This window comes from Stegastes partitus, unplaced genomic scaffold (genome assembly GCF_000690725.1).
Source record: "Stegastes partitus isolate 25-593 unplaced genomic scaffold, Stegastes_partitus-1.0.2 Scaffold1093, whole genome shotgun sequence".
NCBI classification, from domain to species: Eukaryota; Metazoa; Chordata; class Actinopteri; family Pomacentridae; genus Stegastes; species Stegastes partitus.
The window spans coordinates 46,183-67,798 of NW_007578824.1; the positions used below are offsets into that span (position 1 = coordinate 46,183).

A 21,616-nucleotide genomic window follows, 5' to 3' on the forward strand; every position below is an offset into this window, starting at 1 on the left:
AGGGGAAGGGAAGGGACGGGAAGGGAAGGGAAGGGAAGGGGAGAGAGGCAGACGGCAGGCAGGCAGGCTCACCCAACCCCAAACACTGCAACAGTAAAAAGTCGTGAGGACAAACAGGGAAAAGAGAGTGTGAAGCCAGGAGGAGAAAATGGGACAGGGGCAGAAAGGTTCCTCTGACAAGACGGAGGGCAAGAAGAAGAGACATGACAGCCCGGCGCCAGAGGACGGCCATAAGTGCAGGGTCTGTCGTTTCCCTCTGCTCGTCGCCCTGCTCCAGCTGCTGTTGGGGGTGGCTGTCACGGCTGTGGCCTTCCTTATGTTGGCTATCAGCCCCTCGCTCTTGGCCAGGGAGACGCCACATTGGGCTGGGATCATTGTAAGCTCTACCCTTATGCTCGACAGTATATTCGGCGGTTTGCATGGAACCCGAGTCTCCCGTTTCTGATTCTTCTGCATGAACCCCCCCCCTCGGCTACGTCCCCCCAGTGTGTCGTCCATCCTTCCCGCGCTGCATGTCAACACACCGGCCCTCACCGAGCAGCCAGACGGCCGCTGTAGGCATGGGAAGTCACTGGCATTGTCATGTTCTAATAAATCTCCATCTGTCATATTCATCCGAATGCATACACCTGAATCTCCGGCCCTTTCTCAGTCTGCCTGCACCTTCTGTTGTTTGTGTTGTACGTCCAAGAAATCCTCAACATCTGGGAGGATGAGACGAGTCACCCAATCACAGCATGCCGTGTTCCGACTGAACCTTTGAATACCAAAGTAGCACCACAGGACATGATTATTATTTGAAAAAATGTGATGTGCATACTTGTCTGTATGTCTTACACGCAACAAATTTTGGTTACTTTATGCAAAAGTGTGACTTCGACTATATAGACGGTTCAAGATAAGCTGTGAACTTGAATTTTAAAAGAAAGTAACGAGGAAAGCCGATGTGGTTTAATCTGCAGCGTTAGAGGTGAAAGTTGCTGCCAGTTAGACGAAAACAATGAAAACACTTAAAATTTCACACGTCAGCCGAAGTGTGAGAAATAAAAACACCTAAAAATGCAAGTTGTGTAAGATGATGCCACATTTAAATGAGTTTCTTCTTCACTACAAGCGAACAATTGTTAACTTTCTCTGAGAAATCCGCGGTATAAACTAAAGAGAAAAAAAGGTCAATTTTACCTATCACCATAGTTCAGAGTAAGATTTCAGGTCACATTTTAGGAAGAAAAAAAAAAAAGAAAAACATGTTGTTCTTGTTTTGGTCCTATCCTGCCTATCACAGATACCAGCCATCTGTTCTCGAAAACATCCCTGGACACCAGCATCCCGAGTTAGATCCTCACGAGATTCAGCAAAGTGAAAAACACTGAGGTCATCAAGAACTTTCCAGAGAATTCTGAGTGCTTAAGAACCTGGGAAAAACATTTAAATAAGATGCTGCACGTTAGTCACAAGACTCCGGTTGCGCTGAAGAGATAGAGTGTGAGTGTGTCTGTGTGTGTGTGTGTGTGTGAGGGAGACCGAGGAGGGAGAGCAGAGGGAAAGACACAGTAATGTAATCAGATGGCAGCTTACTGCTGAATCATGCAATATTAAGAAACACCACTGAAAAACAGGCCGCGAATGATTTTCAAGAACAAAATTCCTGCTACTAAGTAATAGCAAGCAAGTGTATATCAACTTAGAAAGTATATAATAAAGTGCTGCATGTTAGAGAAAACATAAATGCATGGGTTGATTACAATCTTGTGGAAGCTGAAATATGAGCACCGTGTTAATATTTGTGATTCCTTGAGTCTAACCGAGCGACACGATACATTTTCTGGTGTGTTTCAGTTGTGTCTAGTCTCCATCCTGGGCTTCATCCTGTACTGTATCACCTACCTGCCTGACGAGAGGACGTCTGCGCAATTCATTGCCAAGGTGAGTTTACAGACAACCTGATATGTTTTTTTTTTTTGCTTTTTTTGTGCAGGCGAAAGTAGGAAAAAAAAAGCAGCAAATGATTCAAAACAGATTCGTAAAGTCTCTGAAATTGGCCAAAGATTGTAGAATCTTGGCTGCGGTAAAAGGTACAATCAGAGGGATGGGTTTATTTTCCAAACAGTACGCTTTTGCAGAGAACATTGTTTTACTCAGTGATACAGTACGAGGCCGTTCTCAGGCAACTGTCACTGGCGTGGAGAGCAAAGAATTGAACTGCATTCCTGTTTAAAAGAGCTCTGCGGGGATCCCTGTGAGCAGAGGAGGGCTTTCGTTAATGTGACTTGATCGTACAGCTTAATTAGCCGCACAATATATGCAGCTGGAATTTCAAGGCAATTAAATTCAGTCCACCACGGACCCGGCACCCTCTTTCTCGCTTCCTTCCTTGTTTTATTTGAGTTCTTCTGTGCATACCAGGTTCAAATATGTACATACGGGTGTAAAGCAGAATTTTGCATTAGGAAGTGCACCTAATTTACAAATTAGATTTTTGCAGAAAGGCATGTGAGAAAGCCAACAGAGTTTGTATTTTGTAGCATCAGACTCTCTCAATCACCAAAATGACACCGGTTATCTTCATCTGTTCATTCAGCTCAAGATAAACTGAGATTTGACAACCGAACCTTGGATTTCAGTTTGTGCTTTTGTCATTTCAGTCTCAATTTCTCACCCATAAGTGCTGCTGTATCGGAAATAAAGCACTTCTATAAAATCACTTAACACAGTGTATGTCACAACAGCTGCAGTCAGTCTGCTGTGTCTCTTTTTCTGGCCCCTCGAGGCAAATGAGCTTTAATTTATTAATGCCATTAATTCAAACAGCTCAATGAAGCCGTGGCTACATTATATTCATTCTTGCTTAAGAATTTATGGCGTTGCAGTCGGCTCATTTATTTATTTCAGTTGCCCTTGGTGCACGTCGGGAGAGCAGATAATGTGCTGTAACCGGAGATGTTTCTGATGTTAAATGTTTACCGTGTAGTCAGATGGGGGGGATCCTGACTCTCTGATCACCGATTCAAATCCTCATTTGTTGTGTCAAGACATTTATGAGTTCTGTGAGTTGTGAAGTGCTCAACGGGAGTGTTTCGGGACGCCACACGGACTGCAAACAACAACAATATGACTCAGTTTCTACCTGATCTGGGGTTTCAGATGATCTCTGTTTAGTGAAGCGCATTACGCTCAATAAAGTGCCTTGTTGATGCACTTGCTCGTACATACATCTCCCCGTAACCAACCACACTCCAGATCTCGCAGCTGTTCCAAAATTAACATAAATGCCATTTCAAATCAAGCACCACTCATCACTTGCATAATTCCATAAGCAGCATGTAACTGAAAGGAAAATACACCAGTGAATGAAGGCTGCTGTTATATAAGCGATGGATTAAGATGAAGGTTTAGTGTTATTGAGATTGTGCAATTGCATAAACAGCACAAAGCCTCTGTCACATTTTACAACTGTATTTTTAGACACTGTCTGTTGTTCGGTGCGCTCACACAGGATGTGCACGAAAGGTAGGAAGTGGCTGCAAAGTAACAAGTGTCAGACCTGGCCCTGTAGTATTGTGCAGAGACCTTTGGAGGAGCAGATGCTCAAAGTTAAAAGGAGGCACATGGAGCACGATTTTGAAACACCAAACAGAAACATCCATCCATCATCTATACACTGCTTAATGCTCACTAGGGTCACGAGGGGCTGGAGTCTATCCCAGCTGACTTAGGGCTGACACCCTGGACAGGTCACCAGTCTATCACAGGGCCACACTTAGAGACAGACAACCAAGCACACTCACATTCACACCTAAGGACAATTTAGAATCACCAATTAACATCAACATGTTTTTGGACTGTGGGAGGAAGCTGGAGAACCCGGAGAGAACCCACACTGCACGGGGAGAACATGCAAACTCCACGCAGAAAGATCCCGGGTGTCCTCACAAGGACGCAAACCGGTGACCTTCTTGCTGCGAGGCAACGGTGCTAACCACCGAGCCACCCACCTTGCAGCCCATACAGAAACATGCCTTATAATATAACTGGTTGAACTGTAGCAACCCATATTAATAAACAATGCAACATGGAATCACAACATATCATATCATTGTCCACACCTCATGTCATTGTTAGGGGGCAGTCTGTGTGTGACCTGATGGGGTACCTTGAACAGCTTCTGTTGTGGGGGTTGGTGAGGAGGCTGCTGATGACGATGATGATGATGATGATGATGATGATGATGATGATGATGATGATGATGATATCGCTGGAGGTGGGCTGTATTGATCTGAGAGTGTCGACTCTAAAAAGCGCATGGGAGAGACAATAGCCGAGTAAACAAGTGTTATGTGATCATGACAAGATGCAAAGATAACTAACGTTGAAAATGGCTGACTGTGACCTGCCATACTGCTGATTGTAGGAGACTCTGCAGCCAAGGCTGACTGAACTAAACAGAACAAGTTTTTATATTTATGCATATTATATTTCATTTGTGTGTATATATACAAATGTTATGAACGAGTACTGATATGTTTCAATGAGAGGTGGAGAAAATCAAATTCTTGTAGTTATTGTTGTTATTGTCGTATTTATACTGCCATAGTCCAAAATTATGTGAATATGTATGTACATTGCATCATTTTAGTGAAATAACACAACCTCATTGCCTCTAGAACAGGGGGTCGAATCCTGGTCCTCGAGGGCCACAGTCCTGCATGTTTTAGATGTTTCCTTCTTCCAACACACCTAATTCAAATGATCAGGATCGTTATCAGGCTTCTGCAGAGCTTGATGATGAGCTGATCATCTGAATCAGGTGTGTTGGAAGAAGGAAACATCTAAAACATGCAGGATTGCAGCCCTCGAGGACCAGAGTTCAACACCCCTGCTCTAGAAGCAGGACTGCAACTCACGTGACAGTAAATCAGACATCTGTCTAATGCACTTTGCCCATGACAAAGGAAAGGTATAGAAACTAGAAAAGCCCTCAGAGCGTAGACCTCCTCCAAGCATCTCATCTCCACCCATGTAGTGATTTCCATCCAATGTTAAAGCCCTGCAGTCATTTTATCGACACTATTAGGTTTATGGATAATTAAAACACACATTTAACATCTGAATTAACATTGACATCATTAACAACAAGCTGTACTCTCAAATATTTGGTACACTTCCGTCATTTCTGCAGGTACTTACTGGCTTTACTGTGCTAACGCTACGCTACGCTAGCGACTAGCATTGTTAGCAGTGAAGATGATGGTAGTGATACTCCATCGGCGCTTGTTGTTAAACATTTTCCCGTGACATACCCACGGAAACAGCGTATCGGCCCAATTTGCAGCGTATTTTTTTTCAGGCTGGCGAGAATTCTGACATGGAGGAACTTAAGCTAGGTTAGCACAACTTTAGCAACGGAAATGAAAAGCATGACCGACGCAACGAAGCGCGCGTCAGTCCTCATGATGACACATGTCAGAGAGAGTTAAAGTGAAACAGCAGACATGTCGTTATGAACTTAACTGTCAGTAGCTCCGCTCAGCCCACTCCTGTAATGCTACCTGGCTGTAGCTGACTCCTGCTCTACTGAGAGGACAGCGGTGAGGACTGAGGACTGAATGGAGTCAGAGCTCAACATAATTAAAACAAGCCAGACATACTTTCTCCCCTCAGCACGCTGTGTGTGTTTAACCAGCGGCTATAACTTATGAGAGGCATGTGCAGAGTCACACACACAGGATGCTCACTTCACTTCTTCAGTCATCTTGTAAGAAGACACAAGCGAATACTGTCACAAAACCTACCATCAGTTGTTAAAGTCGTCCCTCTGGTCTTTGGTTTCTAGACTAGCAGCGTTAGCACTTAGCTCCAGGGCACTTCTGGGCGGCGAGTGACGTCTACGTGGGTCATGTGACCGACCGATCTGAATTATTATTGTTATTTTTGTTTTATTTATTATTTTGGGCCACACAGACTTTCACACACACATTTACAAAAAAAAAGAAAGAAAGAAAGAAAAAAGGGCACTTGGGGCATCAAGGGGCAAAGGGGCAAGTGCCCTTGCAACCTAAGCCCCGCCCCTCTGCACGTGCCCAGTATTGTGGGTAATCTCTTTGAACTGCTGCAGGCACTGAGCCAGCATGTCTGTTTCTAAGCTACAGTTTTGGCATTGTGGGGTGATCATGAGACAACAGACTAAAGCCAGATTATAATATTTAAAGAAAAAACACACTGAAATGATGATGAGATCTAATTGAAGCTTTCAAGTCTCACCTTTAGCTCTCTGCCCTCCACAGCTCCTGTACTTCGTCCTGTGCATGATCGGCCTGGTCATTTCAGTGCTGGTCATGTCGTTTGCCGGACACCACTACTCACAGACCAGCAGCTTCGCCTGCGAGCAGGCTGGACAAGACTGCGCGTGCACGCTGGACAAAGAAGACCCAATAGCTCGCACCTTCGTCTACGAGGGGGTCGGCGACTGTGAGGTGATCACAGGTACGCTCACCCTCTACTTCCTGCTCCAGATCATCCTGAACTTGGCCCAGGCGCTGGTCTGTGCCGCGGGGGCCTTCATCATGTGGAAGCACCGCTACCAGGTGTTCTTCGCCGGCCTTCAGATCGGCTCCATCTCCACCCAGCAGTGGCATAAAGTTTAAAACTCTGCCGCCTGTGTGACTTCACCCCGAAGGACAGGAACATTTGCCTTTTTGTCGTGTGCCTTAGCTGGTTTTCTTCCTTCTGTCAGTTACATTAATAAGTTGTGGTGGATGTACTATAATGGCTTTTTGCACAAATTTTGTATATCATAGAGTTAACTTTGTCGACAACTTCTTGAATGGATAAAGATGTAAAGACAACTGGACTACTTTTGAAAAACAAAAAGTTATTTGTGTGTCACAGTAATGGATTTTTCACCATGTTTTAAATGACCTCAACATTTGCCCTCCTGACATCCAGCTGACATACAACCACAGTGCTGCAACCAAAACAGCTCTTTTGTTCAGCATCCCCCCCAAAACATCGACACATTCGAAGAAAAATTTCCTTTGGTTTGAATTAGTGGGATTTATCGATCATGATTAGTTGCTTCTGTGACACTTTAGGCGCTACACTGAATCATTGTGTTCTCAATTTATGATTTGTAAAGGTTACATGATACCGCCTCGAGCAGCAGAAAGCAGCTTTCACTCAACGAAAAGGTCAAACATTAAACTAAACGCGACAGGAGATATTAGTAAGATATCCTTTTTGATCTCAGTTTAATAAAACGCTCCATTACTTTATTGCTTTGTGCTCATATAATCACATTGTATTGAAGTTTTTATTCTGCTTTGTTTGCAGCTTATTTTTAGACTGTTGGAAGCAAGGGGGGGAAAAAAACATTTTTGTAGCGAGAAAAGGCAATTTGGTGGAATCATTTCATGCGTAATCTCAGTTTTGACTCATTTGTTACTGTATAAACAGAGATTGAGTAAAATTCCTGAAGAAAAAACAACAGCGAATTAGTTTTTCGGCTGATATAAGTAAAGCCCAGACAGTCCAGTGCGCTAAAAACTGATCCTGACAGGCAGTAACACAACCTGGGCAGACTACACTTCATGAGACTGGAACCAGACTGAACTGGGCTGTGGCTTGCGAAGGTGGATGCCAGGCCAGTAGCCAGCATGACTCAAACAGCCTGTAGGCAGCCACAAAGGGAGGGAGGAGAGAGCTGGGGTGAGGAAAGGGGGACTCAGACAGGCAGCTGGACTGAAGTATAGCTTCATGCTTTCACTGTGCTCGCGTTTCTTTTCATCCACAATTTTAGCTTTGTGTTTTAAAAATACAGGCTGAGATTTCTTTCATTATTACTCTCACCTGAGGTGCTGACAGCAGTCGCCCACAGTCTGCACCTGCCGAGCGGGGAATGGTAAACACGATGCCGTTTCCATAGCGAATTAGACAGAAAACGCACCCGGAGGTACAGTGTAACTCGTGCAGTGTTACATCTGTTTAGTCGATGACGTTTGATTGACTGAAGGTAATATGGAAATCATTTCTCACAGAAGCCTTAAGTGTGATATTTGAGAGCGCAGCATGTGGATAAAAAAAAAAGATGCCAGTACATGCATTTCCTCTTTTGAGACCGTCGTATCGTTTGTGGTTACAAATACAAGGTATTTTATAAGTTGCTTGCTGTTTCCTTTTTTCCCCGTTTTGCCAACACACATATAAATTCAAGGCCAAAATGTCAAACATATTCAAATCAATAAATTGACTTTTGCAATTAATTCCATTATTATTATTATTTTTCCCTAAAGATTGATTAGCAAGTGGGCATCGTTATGTTGGTATCCTGACACACTTTTAGTCTGCGATAAAAGGAATTTCAGGAGAGCATATTATTAAAACTGATGGAAAGCACATATAACAGAATCTGTTGTTTTCAAAGTAACGCTAGAGTGCAAATGTATGACTAAAGTGTGACGTCAACAAGAGACAAAGGTGTCTCTGTTGAGGCCTTGGCTGTGATTTACGGTCATCATAACTGTTGATTTCTACAGGTTAAACGGGGTCTGCACGAGAAACAGGCGATGCATTTTCCACGTATTAAACACGGCCTAAGAAACAGCATCAAACCCAGTCATCCGGTGTCGATGCAGCTCCATTTATTTATTGCTGGAATGATTAATTAACTCTGTTTAATGATTCACACGCCGCATACGCTCACGCTGCACGTACAGCGCCACGCACAAGCGTGTGGACCTGTTTGCACAGTTCTTTTCCATGTGCTTGTTTTGTGTTGTGATCTTGACGCATCATGTGACTACCAGGGCTCACATCTCGCAGCCAGACACAGGAAGTCACATGCCAGTCATGATGGGGGCATGTTTATTTTTAAAAATAACAATGACGAGGGACCTTCCGTCCTCCCACTCGCAAAGTAACGGCTCCCTGTGTGGTCAGTTGATCTTCCAAAAAAAAAAACAGAATGATATCTAATTCTGGCTGGTGGCAACTCATGCTGCTGTGAGTCTTCAGAGGAAACTGCAAAGACAGATCAATACTTCCACTGACATGAAACACAGCTTTCACTGCAAATCAAAAGAAAAAAAAAACCCTCAATGCTCCTCAAGTAGTAGAATTATTACTTTTATACATCCATTGCATATTGCTCATGTCGTGCTAACTATGCTGCGTAAATGTAAATGGACGTTCCTGCAAGACGTCATGTCGGTTTCTTAGAGTGCATTTAAGTCAAAACGCCTGACTCAGTCAAACTGCTTCCAGCCAGCAGAGGTGTTTGGGACGTTGCCCTGTATTTATTGACCTTCCCTGGGTGTTTTCTCACTCTCTCTCTACTGAATACACACAAGCTAAGCATGTGACTCTTAACTGCTGCTTGCAAAGAGATTCAGAAGTGATCCAAATGTGTCTAAGGTTGTGTTGATAAAGTAAATAATACACTGGTCACGTGTAGTAACAAAAAAAAAGTGTACCGAGAGGGTGAAATAAAACAGGCCTCCTTGTGTGTGTGTACTCCTTGAAGTAATTTCATATTCCGCTAAGTAGAAATCAAACTTAAATGTTTTCCCTTCATGGTCAAAGCACGCATTTCAGCCGATAAAATGATGTGTTTTGGAAGTGACGCCGACCGAAGCGGTGGCATCACAATATGGCCGTGAGACTTTTGCCAGACAGTAATGACAGTCCTGATATCACCCTCTCCCTCCCTTCGCTGTCTGAGTGCAATACATTCCAGTAATGCTGCACTTTACCCTTCTTGTCTATGCAGTGACAGCTGCTCACCATTATGGCACTGCGTGAACTAATTTTAATGGCTGTCACAGGCAGCAGGAGCAAATGCAGGCCTGCCAGCGTAAACACTGAACTGAAGCCAAGAAGGATGGTCTTCTCTGTAGAGGGTAAATGACAGGACCGGATAAAAGACCAGTTTACTTTCTGCGATTCGTTTGTCATCTCCAATATGGTACACAAGCGCAAACATGCAGATAATCGAGCAGCCACAGTTTTTAATGATCCTCTTCCATAAGGAATTGAATAACTGATGTGGATGACGGGCCTCGGTATAAGCAGCGCTTCAGATGTTTAAGTGGACACGCTTACAATGAGTTCCTTTTACAACTGAGCTGTCAGTGTTCAGGATAGATTGGTCAAGTTTGCACTAAGCGTTTCAACAGCTCATGGTTTTATTTTTGCGGTTTCATCCATTCATCATAAGTATCTACATATGTCAACCTTTTCCTTGTCACTTTTAGCTACACCAGTCATTTAATCAGCTGTTAAACCCTCGTTACAGTTAAATATGTTTATTTTTCTTGCCTATATTCTGTATTATTTCATCTACGCCTCCCAGAAGCTGCAGCTGTTCCTCTGGCTGAGACTGTTTTATAAAACAAATCCAAACATTGTTTTGTAAATTAACAACTTAATTTTGCCTTTAAAAGATATTCAGCTTGAATGATTGCAAATCTCATGAAGCAGACCGATACGAAGCCGAAATAAAGATTCTGTCCACGCGTTGTATCAGCTAATAATAAGCAATGAAATAACAAGAGTATCTCAATAAAAGCAGCACAGTGACAGCATGCACAATGCATCTGTTGACTTTGCCGTTAATATTGGATGACTGGCGGTGCTGCATGAGCTGAAATATGATCTCGTCTGAATGCGGCCGGGTCTTTTCCAAGGTCCCGGGTTCCCGTCATGGGCAAGTACAAGTTTAAGTAAGCCAACACTGGGTGTGTGGGTGGCTGGTGCAGAGGGGGTCAGGGTAGATGTGAAGGGGGGGGAGAGTACACTCATTCATCCCCAACAACAACAACAACAACAACAACCAAGACGAACTCTGCTCGAAAGCTGCTGACTCAAGACACGCCATCAGTCTCGTTACAAATTTATTATTATAACATCTGACCACATAAAATACATTTCTCTATACACTTTGTTTCAACAGAAAGTGTCACAGGACAGTCACCATCAAGCGCTCGTAATCTGCCGTCCGTTTGTGCAAGTTTAAAAACACAGACTTAACAATCAACTGCAGTCCAAGTGAGAATGATGGAGATGATTTACACTAAAAACAAAAAAAACAGTAGAAGACGATACGAGCAGATACAGTAAATATTACGGTATTAGCTGATATCTCTAAAGACACAAGGACGTTGTAACACAGAACCGCCATCTTCAGTCAGTACTACATCATGTACCAATATAGGATTTAAGACTTAAAGGAAGAAATTTCAAGTAAGTTTTTGCACAGGTAATCATTATTTCCATTCACATTTCTGTTACTTATATACTCTGTAGAAATCTGCAAAAAGGCAACTGAAGTGGTGCAGTGAATGCATATATATATATAAACACAACACAAAGAATTCCAACAACAATCCCCCAAACTTACCAACGTTTCCAGTTACTGGTTTGACTTTTTTTTTTTACATTTTTAAAAAGTGCACTTTCAGCAATTGCAGTGTGCTGTTTTATAAAAGTTAATGAGTAAGGCAGCTTGATTCCTTGTTTTTTTCAAAAATAATACTCCAGTTATGAACGGAAAAGCGTTCTCATAAATACTAACAGAAAAGGGACAACACTTGATGTCAGTGCTCTTCCCCCGGAGGCCTGTGGACCGTTCGCTGACATTTGTGAGTCTGGCTGATCGGCACCATGACAGTGGTGGAACGCAGGCCAAGACATGGCTGTACACAACTTGACAGCACTTAACCGTTAACCTTACGCTAAGGTTGGCCTCGACCCCTGTCTGGCACACTGACACTGCACTGGCAGATGAGCGCGGCGCCTGGCCAATCATTCACCCAGACGTTTGTGTACGACGGTGTGTGCAGACGGCCTGCGGAGTGTGTGCTCCTTGCGGCTGAGTGGGCACATACGGCACATTTTGTATCCAATAAGGCGGTGTTTGTGTCACGCACACAAGGCACCGTGTCAAAAATATGTGTCAACACTCGCCTCTTGCAAGTTTGACATCAGTAAATCGTCGGTGTACATCTGTATTGTTCTTAAAGGCTGGAGTTTGTGTGTCTCTGTCGGGTTTCATAGCGACGGCGGCAGTCACCGTGTCCTGTCGGAGCTTTTTACACCCCTCAGTGGGCCGGGATGTGGTGGTTGGGCTGAGGGGGACCCAGGAACCCGAGCCTCTGCTTGTTCTTCCTCTGTTCTGTCATCTGTGGAGGAGACAGAGAAAACACATCAAGCTGGACTTGCATTGGGCAATAGACATGATGCGCAAACATGTATTACTGTCCCAGTGGGCAGTTTATTATGCAAGACACAATATTACAAGTGGCTGACACATAATTATAGCATTGCAGAGGGAGGTATTTATCTATTTGAACTGGCACTGCAGGTAAAGTGATGCTCTAAATCTCAGCTTTAAGAGGAAGTGAATTATTTAGATGAATCAAAATTTATCTGTGGCTCATTACTTTAGGAAATGAATCAGGATTAACTGACGTTTGCTCTGAAATGTACTGCGTGGAACCACGAGAGCTCTTGAGTGTGTCATTTCAAACGTTGCAAAACAGTTGTTCCGTAAACAGTCGGGTGTTCATTTTAAATTTCCTGAGATGTTACAAGAAAGAAATTTTCACCTAACTGCATTTAGCGCTGTTGTTGTTGTGACTGGAAACTGTAATGTCTCTCGGAAACTTCATTAGAGGACGGAGTCATGTGTGGGTGTGTTTGTGTGCAGAACTGTGACCTGATGTTGTATAAGAGTGACTGTGTGTGTGTGTGTGTGTGTGTGTGTGTGTGTGTGTAGGGGAGGAGATTTCATGAATAAGAAGTATCACATTTGCAGTGGTTTGGTTGCTGACGTCACAAATGGTTCTGTAAACCCAGAACTCTAATGCATATTCAAGGAAATCCTGTCGGCCGAGCAGAACCCCAAAACCCACACGGTCCAACAGCAGCGCAACACAACCTCAGCTGTGACAGCGTACAGCGCCATGGTCAGCTGAGGTTGTAAAGAGGGTGGAGCTCCCAGTCAGAAACAGTCTGGTGTGAGACCTGCAGGCCAGTGCTCGTGACTGCACGGCTATTGTTGGGTCTCACTTAGTTCTGCACCGACACACTCATGTCTTGTATGGTGAATTTTTTATTTACAGTAAAGGTGGAGTAACATCCTGGCCAGCTCCTCTTATTAGTCAGCATAAACTACAGTAAACCTAGATAAGATTAAGACTGCTTGCAGTTGACTCAAAGCAGAAGATAACGCTTTGGTGTGTTTGCTCACGGGTGCTTCAGCAGCACACAGCCGTGGTTATTAGAAGGGGTCGCATGAGCGATCGCAGCCAGCGGGGAGATGTGACCAACTACACTGCTTTGCCGAGGTCGTCGGGAGCTGTTGTTTTGTTTATCAAAGTGTGATCCTCTCCTGGTAGGAGCTGTTTTCGCACATCTGGCAGAAGAGGAACAAGGACAGGCCTGTGACTGGAATCACATGCAGGAGAGGCAGGTGATGAGAGTGATCAGTCACACTGTAGCAGCAGAGCTAGTCATCCAAACAGCCAGAGGCTCACTGGCGGCTCTCAGTCGCGTTGATTGCTGACGTTACAGTCACCTGTGGTGCCGCGCTCAGTAGCGGAATCCATCTAGATCACTGAACTCGGCACAGAGACGGATAGCGAAATGAGACTGCTGAAGCGGCCTCTTTCATGTGACCTCTTCCCCTGCGGGTGTTTTTAGGTGAAAGAAGACTCAAGGTCAGGTGGCACGTGGAGTTCACAGTCCATGTGCTACAGTCAACTGAGCAGCGACTGAACAAGGTGCTATTATGAAATATAGTCTTTAACAAGTCAGTTGTAGCCACTTCAGACGAGCACAAGGCTCAGGCCGGCATGAAAAACGACCTGAGGTGATATTCTACCTGCTCCTTGAGCTCAGCCAGCTGGCCCGAGAGCTGAGCCACCAGAGTGACGGTGCTGTCCAGCTTCTCCTGCAGGGATCGCATCTCATTCTGCTCGTTGTCTCCCTCGCTGCTCACCAGAGACATGGCTCTCATACGTGGGAACCACTCCAAGTTCTTCTCCTGGGGGGGGTGACAAACAGGGGAAACAGTTAGAGAGGTGAAAGGCTGAAATAAAGCCGACTCAATGGGTCAGAGAGAGACGGCAGCAACAGTGGGTTGGCACAGAGACCGACAAAGAAGATTTGCATAGACACGTAGGGAGCATTACGGCGCTAAAGCCAGCAGACTGCAGGAGGAGAGTAAACAGTGTGGTAGCGCTAACTGGAGACGGGCGTGGAAGGTTTAATATTAATCATCTCATCAGGATGGAAGCTGCTCTCTGTTTTGCGCTTGACTGTGTAAAATTTTTTTTATTTTTTTTTAAGCAGCACTGCTGTCTCTTGGATACTGCAGATAGCAATAATACACTAAATGAACAGTAACTGGCATTTCAATTCTCACCCACTCCATAAACACACTGTTGATGTAGGGATGAGTCACTGTCGTCTATCAAGAACACAACTGGGAGTATAGTGTTGCGTATGTGTATGCGTGCGGATGCTCCCATGCAAAACATAGATGTTTGGTTTATTATCTGTTTCTCCAACAGCGCTGTGGACAGAGAAAACCATCTGCAGCAATGAGAAAACAGTGAGCAAAACAAACCTATAGAATTATGTAATGGACTTAAGTGTGTCTGCGTTCGGTCATGTGTGGGTGTGTGTGTACCGTCGGCGTGCATCTGCATGCATGTGTACATAGCATACAGCGATAGGGAGTGTGTGTGTGTTTTACGACATGCGAGGCTCTTGTGCATCCCTGCGAGCGAGACCGGCTGCCATCAGCTGATCTTATGTAATATTCCTTTGCCAGTTCTTCTGATAAAAATTACTTAAAAAGGTGGGATTTGAGAGAGTGGGATTTGACTGGCACCACATTAAGTCCAGTAGGAGGAGTGAGGTATTCTCCCACCTACTCTTATATAAGAATAGACTGCAGGGAAAGAGTGTGAGACGCTGAGGACAAAGACGAGGACGTGAGGGGGAGTGTAGTCTGAGGGTGGACAGAGGATGTGGAGTGTGTGGGCTATTTGTTTTTGTTTGCTTTAATTAATGAGTTTACCACACTTTGCTAAGTGAGACATTAATAGCCGCGACATATCACCGGCTCGCTTGTCCAAATCTGAACCCGGCCATTCATCAACAGGGACAAGGAATTATTTTTATTATTATTAAAAACTAAATTAAAAACTATTTCTGAAAAATTCAAATCATGATTACATAACGGCAAACGGTGACATCCCCTTGCTTAATTCTAAAATTAAAATCATTGCAAATCTGGAAAATTGTTGTGACACATTCTGCTGTTGGCGAGGAAATACGAAGAAAAAAGGAAAAAAAAATACCGTGAATGAGAACAGGAAGAGACTGCGAACTTGTTTTTCAAGCGATATGAGTTTGCAGAAAAACAAGAATAAAGGCTCATTTATTCTGAGGAGGGGGATTTTGCTGGCGTGTTTTGGATGTACTTGTCTCTTCAGAGGAAAGGGTCACCGCAAATCAATGGAAAAATTGTTCTGAGTGATCAGCTTTATCCGACCATGAGACGTTTCTGTCCTGGTGGCGCTCATCTCTTCCGCGATGACAGCAACCCACAGGGCACAAGGGGTCACTGAACGGTTTGGAGAAAATGATGTGAATTATATTCTGCGGCCTTCACAGACACCACATCTCAACCCACCTGAACACTAGAAGAGTTTTAGGAGTAATGTGTGAGACAGCCACCATCATCAAATCACCAAACCAGGTAATATATATATTAGAAGAATTGGTGTTCATCCCTGCAGGAGAGTTGCAAAAAAAAACTTGGAAAATCAATGCATGAGGTGACAGAACACCTGATGTAGACATGCCATGTTGGTTTTTCCTTTAATTTGTCACCCATCTCCACGTATTAGAGGAATGATTGCTACCTAAATCAACACTTTACCCTCCCATGCCACTGTCATTTCAGGACAGGTCTGAGCTTTTCAATTTTGTCTCTCTGTCTCAGTTTTTAGCAATCAAAGCTGCAACCTCACACTTTAAAAGCTTTGCTCTGACTGTAGCATTAGGAAGGCTAACATTCAAATTCTCATACTTAGCAGCTGTTAACATTCTAACAACCATCGTTCAACTGGTGTGCACGAACAGGGGAAAGTTACAAATCAGTCAAGTGAAGACTGCGTGAAAACAAACAGGTCTATTACTTAGTGTAATTTTATTTAGGTTGTTTTCTGCTGGCTAATTTTCCATTTTGCCTAGAATCTCCTTTCCCCAGATGATTGCAGCCCGACCGCTTCAGCTGCACAGAATGAATCGAATCATTCTGTTAAAGCTGAAAATCTCGGGCTAATTTGGGCCTCTGGCATCAAGCGGACGACAAAATAAAAAAAAAAAAAAGAATAGATTCCTTTCTCGCAGTTTCAACAACACAGTGAAGCCTCTGTGAGCTCAAAGACAAAGCTCCGGCATCACTGACGACCATCCGACGCTCATCCACGACCGATGGATTAAGCAACCTCAGAGATGTGGACTTAACTCGTGCCGGTTAGAGCGCCGTCGCCTCATTAAAGAGACGCAGCTGAACAGTGACTGTACAGAATGTGAACTGTTGGTGCTCTTCATTAAACTGTACAGTGTTTCCACTGTGTGCTCTGTCTGAATGAGTCAGGCTTTAGCGTTGCTTCATTGATCCATTTGGACACATCAGCGAGCATGAATTTACAGACATTCATGTGCTTCTCGCTCCGCTGCCGTCACCTTATCGCCGGCCTGTTTCGCAACGCGTGTGTACATACTGTACCTAAGCAAAATAAACGTGTAAGGTGAGGTCAGCGCAGTAACACGGGGCGGGAACAACCTCAGATGTCACGAAAGTCTGACGCCGTGGTCAAACAGAAGAAAAAAAAATTGTGTTTGTCCTGATTTTTATTCATTCACTATGTGTGACTTCAATCTGAACAAACTATGACAGCATTTTAATAAAGTTCCTGCGATGCTTAAAGTAAAGAAAGTGCTCTCAAACCTTATTACACATTATTTCTCGTACATTTATACTATTTTTTTATTTATTTCTGTAACAGGACAAGTTGGTAAAACAGGTACAGAGTGAATGAGAGCAGAAGAAGCACAGAAAATAGTCACTTTATCTAAAATGTGAGCACTCTTCAGAAACTTTAATGCCTTTGCAGTTGAGATTGCTAATTTGAAGACCTAATTAGTGATTAATTCTGGGAAAAACAACATTTATTTATCATAAAAATAAGCTTCACGGGCGTCCATCTATTATGCCTGGCGGAGCTCGGGTGGAGAATTTCAGTAAAAAAAAAACAGAGGAAAGTCGGGCTTGTTGAATTATGTAGCCGCTTGTAATCGACAGCTACAAAAACACAGAAGAGTGTCAAGAGATGCAATGACACAGCACACAGAGAGAGAGAGAAAGGGATATCACCAGACGCTCGGCAAAGTTCTTAGGCAGAGCAGGTTATAAAGAGCCACTACGTCTCATTAAGAAAAACCTGACCTCTGGCCTCGCTTTACATGATAACCGCCGGGCCCCTTTCTTTGCCCGCTTATCAGGCGTCACATGCCGTACAGTAAACGAGGGTTCGCCGTGTTTTAGTGGCAGCGTGTGCATGTGTGTGCGTGTGAGACGACGAGAGAGAGCGAGAGAGAGAGAAAGGGACAGGAGAGCACGTGCCAGGCAGGGCTGAGCTATTAGCAGGTCACTTGAGATGGGTTATGTAACCGCGTTGTGGCTGCTGCTGCTGCTGCTGCTGCAGTACCTGCTAGGCCTGTAGTCGCTGTCATAATTTTACACACAAACACCCGCACACTGATTCACATCCGCACGCACGGCACACCGGCGAGAACAGACACTCGGCGTAACAGGATCCTATTCTTTTGCTTGGCACCGCATCGCTTTATCCAACCCCGGCCAGATGCAGTCATTATGAGAGGCAGGAGCTGTCTGAGTGTGTGTGTGTGTGTGTCTGAGTGTGTGTGTGTGTGTGTGTCTGAGTGTGTGTGTGTGTGTGTTTGAGGTCATCAGGTTTCAGCTCTTTTCCAGCACAGGGAGGGCAGGGTTTTAATTTGTGTAGTAGCTGTTGTCGCCGTTGCGCTAAAATTGCAGTGCCGTCGTGCAGGAGAGTACAATAAAGATGGAGTTTAATAAGCAGAGCTCCGAAGCGCAGACCGAGACTTTAAAGTGTTCCCACCTAAGCATCAAGTCAAAGCTCCTGCTCCTGGCCGCGGCGGAGGGAAGACAAACGGAGCAAACTGCAGCAGAGATCATGAACTTCTACCACTTTCTAATTCGGCTTTTGTCGACGCAACTGTGCCTTGCTCATCAATAGTATCTGACTTGCGGGCGGGCGATTTAGTATTGCAATTTTAATAAGTTGGAGGACTCACAAGGGGTAGATTTTCAAAGAACGGTCATAACCGAAGCAGCAAAGTCTGAGATTCCAAGACTTTTAGTCACTAATAGGGCATCCTGAGGGCAACTTCAAGCATCGTTTTTATGAGACCTTCCCTGTCTGGTAAACGCTTATATCCCAAATGCTCCACCCAAAGGCAGGCTTTGTGAGTTTACAGTCTCCAGTCCAAAAAATAAATTAAATCAGAGAGAATAAGCAATAAAACTGAACAGAAAGTAAGGAAATACATGAATAACCTAAACATGACACAGATGTTCTGAAAACTCATTGACGATAAAACCTAAAAATAATTGAGCTGGATTTGCATTTGTGTTTCTTCTTTCTGTTTTGAAATCAGTAAGAGGAGCCCAACACCAGCTTTTGGTTTCATGATGACTGATTATCGGATCCAATATTCAGGATTTCTCTGCTTATCAGTGTTGCAATTGTTTTTAAAAACAATAATAATAATTCAAAAATGTGCTAATATGGCTCTCTTCATCTGTAGTTATCACCTTGTAGTCTCGAGGAATGTCCCGCCCACAACATGATCTGATTGGTTACACATCATGAGTATGAGCCAATCAACTCTAGACTGTAAATGTGGAAACACTGCCTTTAATAAAACGTATGTAAAAAAAATAAACAAATAAAGGAATTTCAACCCTGGAGTTTGCGTAATGCTTCATTTTGCCACCAAGATTTTTTAATTTTTCTGCAAATATCTGTTACTGGTCTTCTTGATGGGCTGCTAGGTGTCTCGGTGGTTAGCACCGCTGTCTCACAGCTAGAAAGTCGCTGGTTCGCATCCTGGTGAGGACACCCGGGATTTTTCTGCATGGAGTTTGCATGTTCTCCCCGTGCAGCGTGGGTTCTGTCCGGGTTCTCCGGCTTCCTCCCACAAGGTCCAAAGGTTAATTGGTGATTCTAGATTGTCCGTAGGTGTGAATGTGAGTGTGCTTGGTTGTCTGTCTCTAAGTGTAGCCCAGTGATAGACTGGTGACCTGTCCAGGGTGTCCTCTGCCTTCACCCTGAGTCAGTTGGGATTCCAGCCCCCCATGACCCTATTGAGCATTAAGTGGTGTATAGATAATGGATGGATGGTCTTCTTGATTACTGATAAATTTAGTAGTGGCCCTGGAAAAACAACAACTAACAACAAAAAATATCAGGTGGTGGGTGTGGCTTAATGAAAAAAAAAAAAAAAAAGGCAAGAAAAACTTGTTATGTTTCTTCATCCGTTCCTGCACTGACAAAGCAGATTATGTGCGCATTTTGTGTTAACCCTTAAATGTACATGCTAATTAGATAGTTGGATGCTTTTTTTGTGAACTTTAAATTTGCTGTTTTCTTATTTACTCGTGGATATTTATCACAGATGAAAAATTTAGACCGGAGTCGATTCACCTGAGCTCCAGGAGCTTTTCTGCATTGATGCTCAAATGCATCAGTCTGGTACTAAAGTTGTCTTTAGTGCAGCAAGAGTTGGCACAACAAACTTTAGCAGCTCCGTGCACCTCGCAAGTAGAAACCCTCACTACGATCTGATTGCAGGACAGCATCTTTGATTGAACTTCAACACCGTTGCAGGTTTTTATCGTGGACGATTGCCGCTTTACAAACCACGCGAGAACTGCAAACAAAGTTGTTTAGGCCGTTACCCTCCTGTTTGTGTGTTGCCATTCTGCAGCATATTAGGAGGTGTTAATACAAATTCCTGACTCATCATTACCTCATCACCCAGCAATACCTTGGCCCGGCATCCGAGAGCCGACCTGTTGGAAGACCTGCTGATGCATATTAATTCAGCGTCTATCACCTGTTTGTTATGCAAATTGTTCATTATAATGCCACCATTTTTATGCCCATCACGGCCGAATGTTAATCACTAAATGTGCCATTGTGCTCCGAGGCTTCATTTGAATCCATTAACCTAACAGCAACACCTTTAGTTGCCCTTACATCCTTCAACTTCTTGTCTGTGTGTCAGTGCAGCAAGTTGGCGCATTGATGATAATAGAGCTGGACTGGGTTTAATTACTATTTAACCACACTGTGTCGCAGCAGGTTAGGAGCTCAGCATAGTGAAGACTACCTGAGCACGGAGAGCCATCTCTCTCCAGCAGAGACGGAGAAGGAGAATAAATTGGGATGCCTGGCACAGGCCTAGAGGCTCAGTCTCATTTTTCGATCGCTCGTCTGCTGTAGAGGATCACGCTTCTGTAGCACACTGTGCAAGTCTGCTAACTGGGGAAGGCTGTGCAACTTGAGGACTCCTGCACTAAGACATTCTGTATGCTCATCTGCTCGGTGCAGCTTGCCTACAAAATATGAATTAGGGGGTGAAATGAATGTGTCTGTTTGTCCATATGTTCCTGGAATAATAAACAGAGACTTGGGTGTGTTTATGTGCCACCTCCAGAATATTGCAGTGCAGTCTGAGATTTCTTAATCATCACACTGCTGTATGCCTTGTAAACACACAACGTATAATATAACTTAAGCTACAGTATTCTGATGACAGAGCAGCCTGTGTGAAGCAGCCTTTGAGGTGCAGAAAACTGCATTACAAAGACAGCAGTGTGTGTGTGTGTGTGTGTGTGTGTGTGTGTGTGTGTGTGTGTGTGTGTGTGTGTGTGTTTGGTGTACTGACTGCAATCATCTGGGCCACGTAGCTCTCGGGGCCGGTGTACTCGGTCGGATCCTTCACCCGCACCAGAACCAGGAAGTAAAGGTAGTGCCACATGCTGTGTTCGGACTTGATGTGCTCCTCGAAGGACACCGTCTTGTTGTCGAACTTGTCCCTCTCCAACCCTGCAAAGACGTCGGCTCCGTTTAGTACGAATTCCTTCAAACGTGCCGTTTGGCCTCTCACTTGCGTCGTCACGTGGCTGTACACACCGCAGATGAAGCAGGTGGTTTTGAGGATCTCCTCCTTCCTCTGCTTCTCGCTCCTCAAGTCCGCGAACGTGTCGATGATGACGCCAAAGATGAGGTTGAGAACGATGATGATGACGACGAAGAAGAACAGAAGGTCGTAAACCACTCGGGCCGAGAAGAGGGGCTCCTGGACGGTCGGGTTAGAGGTTAAAATACGGAGAAAATGCATCATTTCAGCTTCACCATCACATTTTATATTCATCCTGAACAGAACAAACAACACAAATCCCTTTTTTTTTATTACAGTTTTATTCAAATAG

The 21,616-nt window shown here is 44.1% G+C and overlaps 2 protein-coding genes across 2 annotated transcripts in view; one reads left to right on the forward strand and one right to left on the reverse strand.

The window, feature by feature from the left end:
* Positions 1-26: 26 nt before the first annotated feature.
* Positions 27-8,258, forward strand: sspn (sarcospan (Kras oncogene-associated gene)). Its single transcript, XM_008295999.1, has 3 exons — positions 27-376; positions 1,840-1,926; positions 6,285-8,258. Exons 1-3 carry the CDS (start codon positions 149-151, stop codon positions 6,642-6,644), a joined length of 675 nt encoding a protein of 224 aa, XP_008294221.1. The 5' UTR covers positions 27-148; the 3' UTR covers positions 6,645-8,258.
* Positions 8,259-10,849: 2,591 nt separating this feature from the next.
* itpr2 (inositol 1,4,5-trisphosphate receptor, type 2) overlaps positions 10,850-21,616 on the reverse strand; it is a 65,219-nt gene continuing 54,452 nt past the window's right edge. Inside the window, exons 54-57 of the mRNA XM_008296000.1 lie at positions 21,318-21,483; positions 21,070-21,230; positions 13,877-14,038; positions 10,850-12,173 (exon numbers count right to left, since the gene is read on the reverse strand). Coding sequence (XP_008294222.1) covers positions 12,093-12,173; positions 13,877-14,038; positions 21,070-21,230; positions 21,318-21,483 — 570 coding nt within the window. The 3' untranslated portion in view covers positions 10,850-12,092. The remainder of the gene's footprint in view (positions 12,174-13,876; positions 14,039-21,069; positions 21,231-21,317; positions 21,484-21,616) is intronic.

Bases quoted from the DNA above. Each gene is read 5' to 3' on its own strand.
- sspn (XM_008295999.1), top strand. From the start codon at position 149: ATGGGACAGGGGCAGAAAGGTTCCTCTGACAAGACGGAGGGCAAGAAG. The intron at 377-1,839 runs GTAAGCTCTACC...GGTGTGTTTCAG, and splicing joins CACATTGGGCTGGGATCATT to TTGTGTCTAGTCTCCATCCT. The intron at 1,927-6,284 runs GTGAGTTTACAG...TGCCCTCCACAG, and splicing joins CTGCGCAATTCATTGCCAAG to CTCCTGTACTTCGTCCTGTG.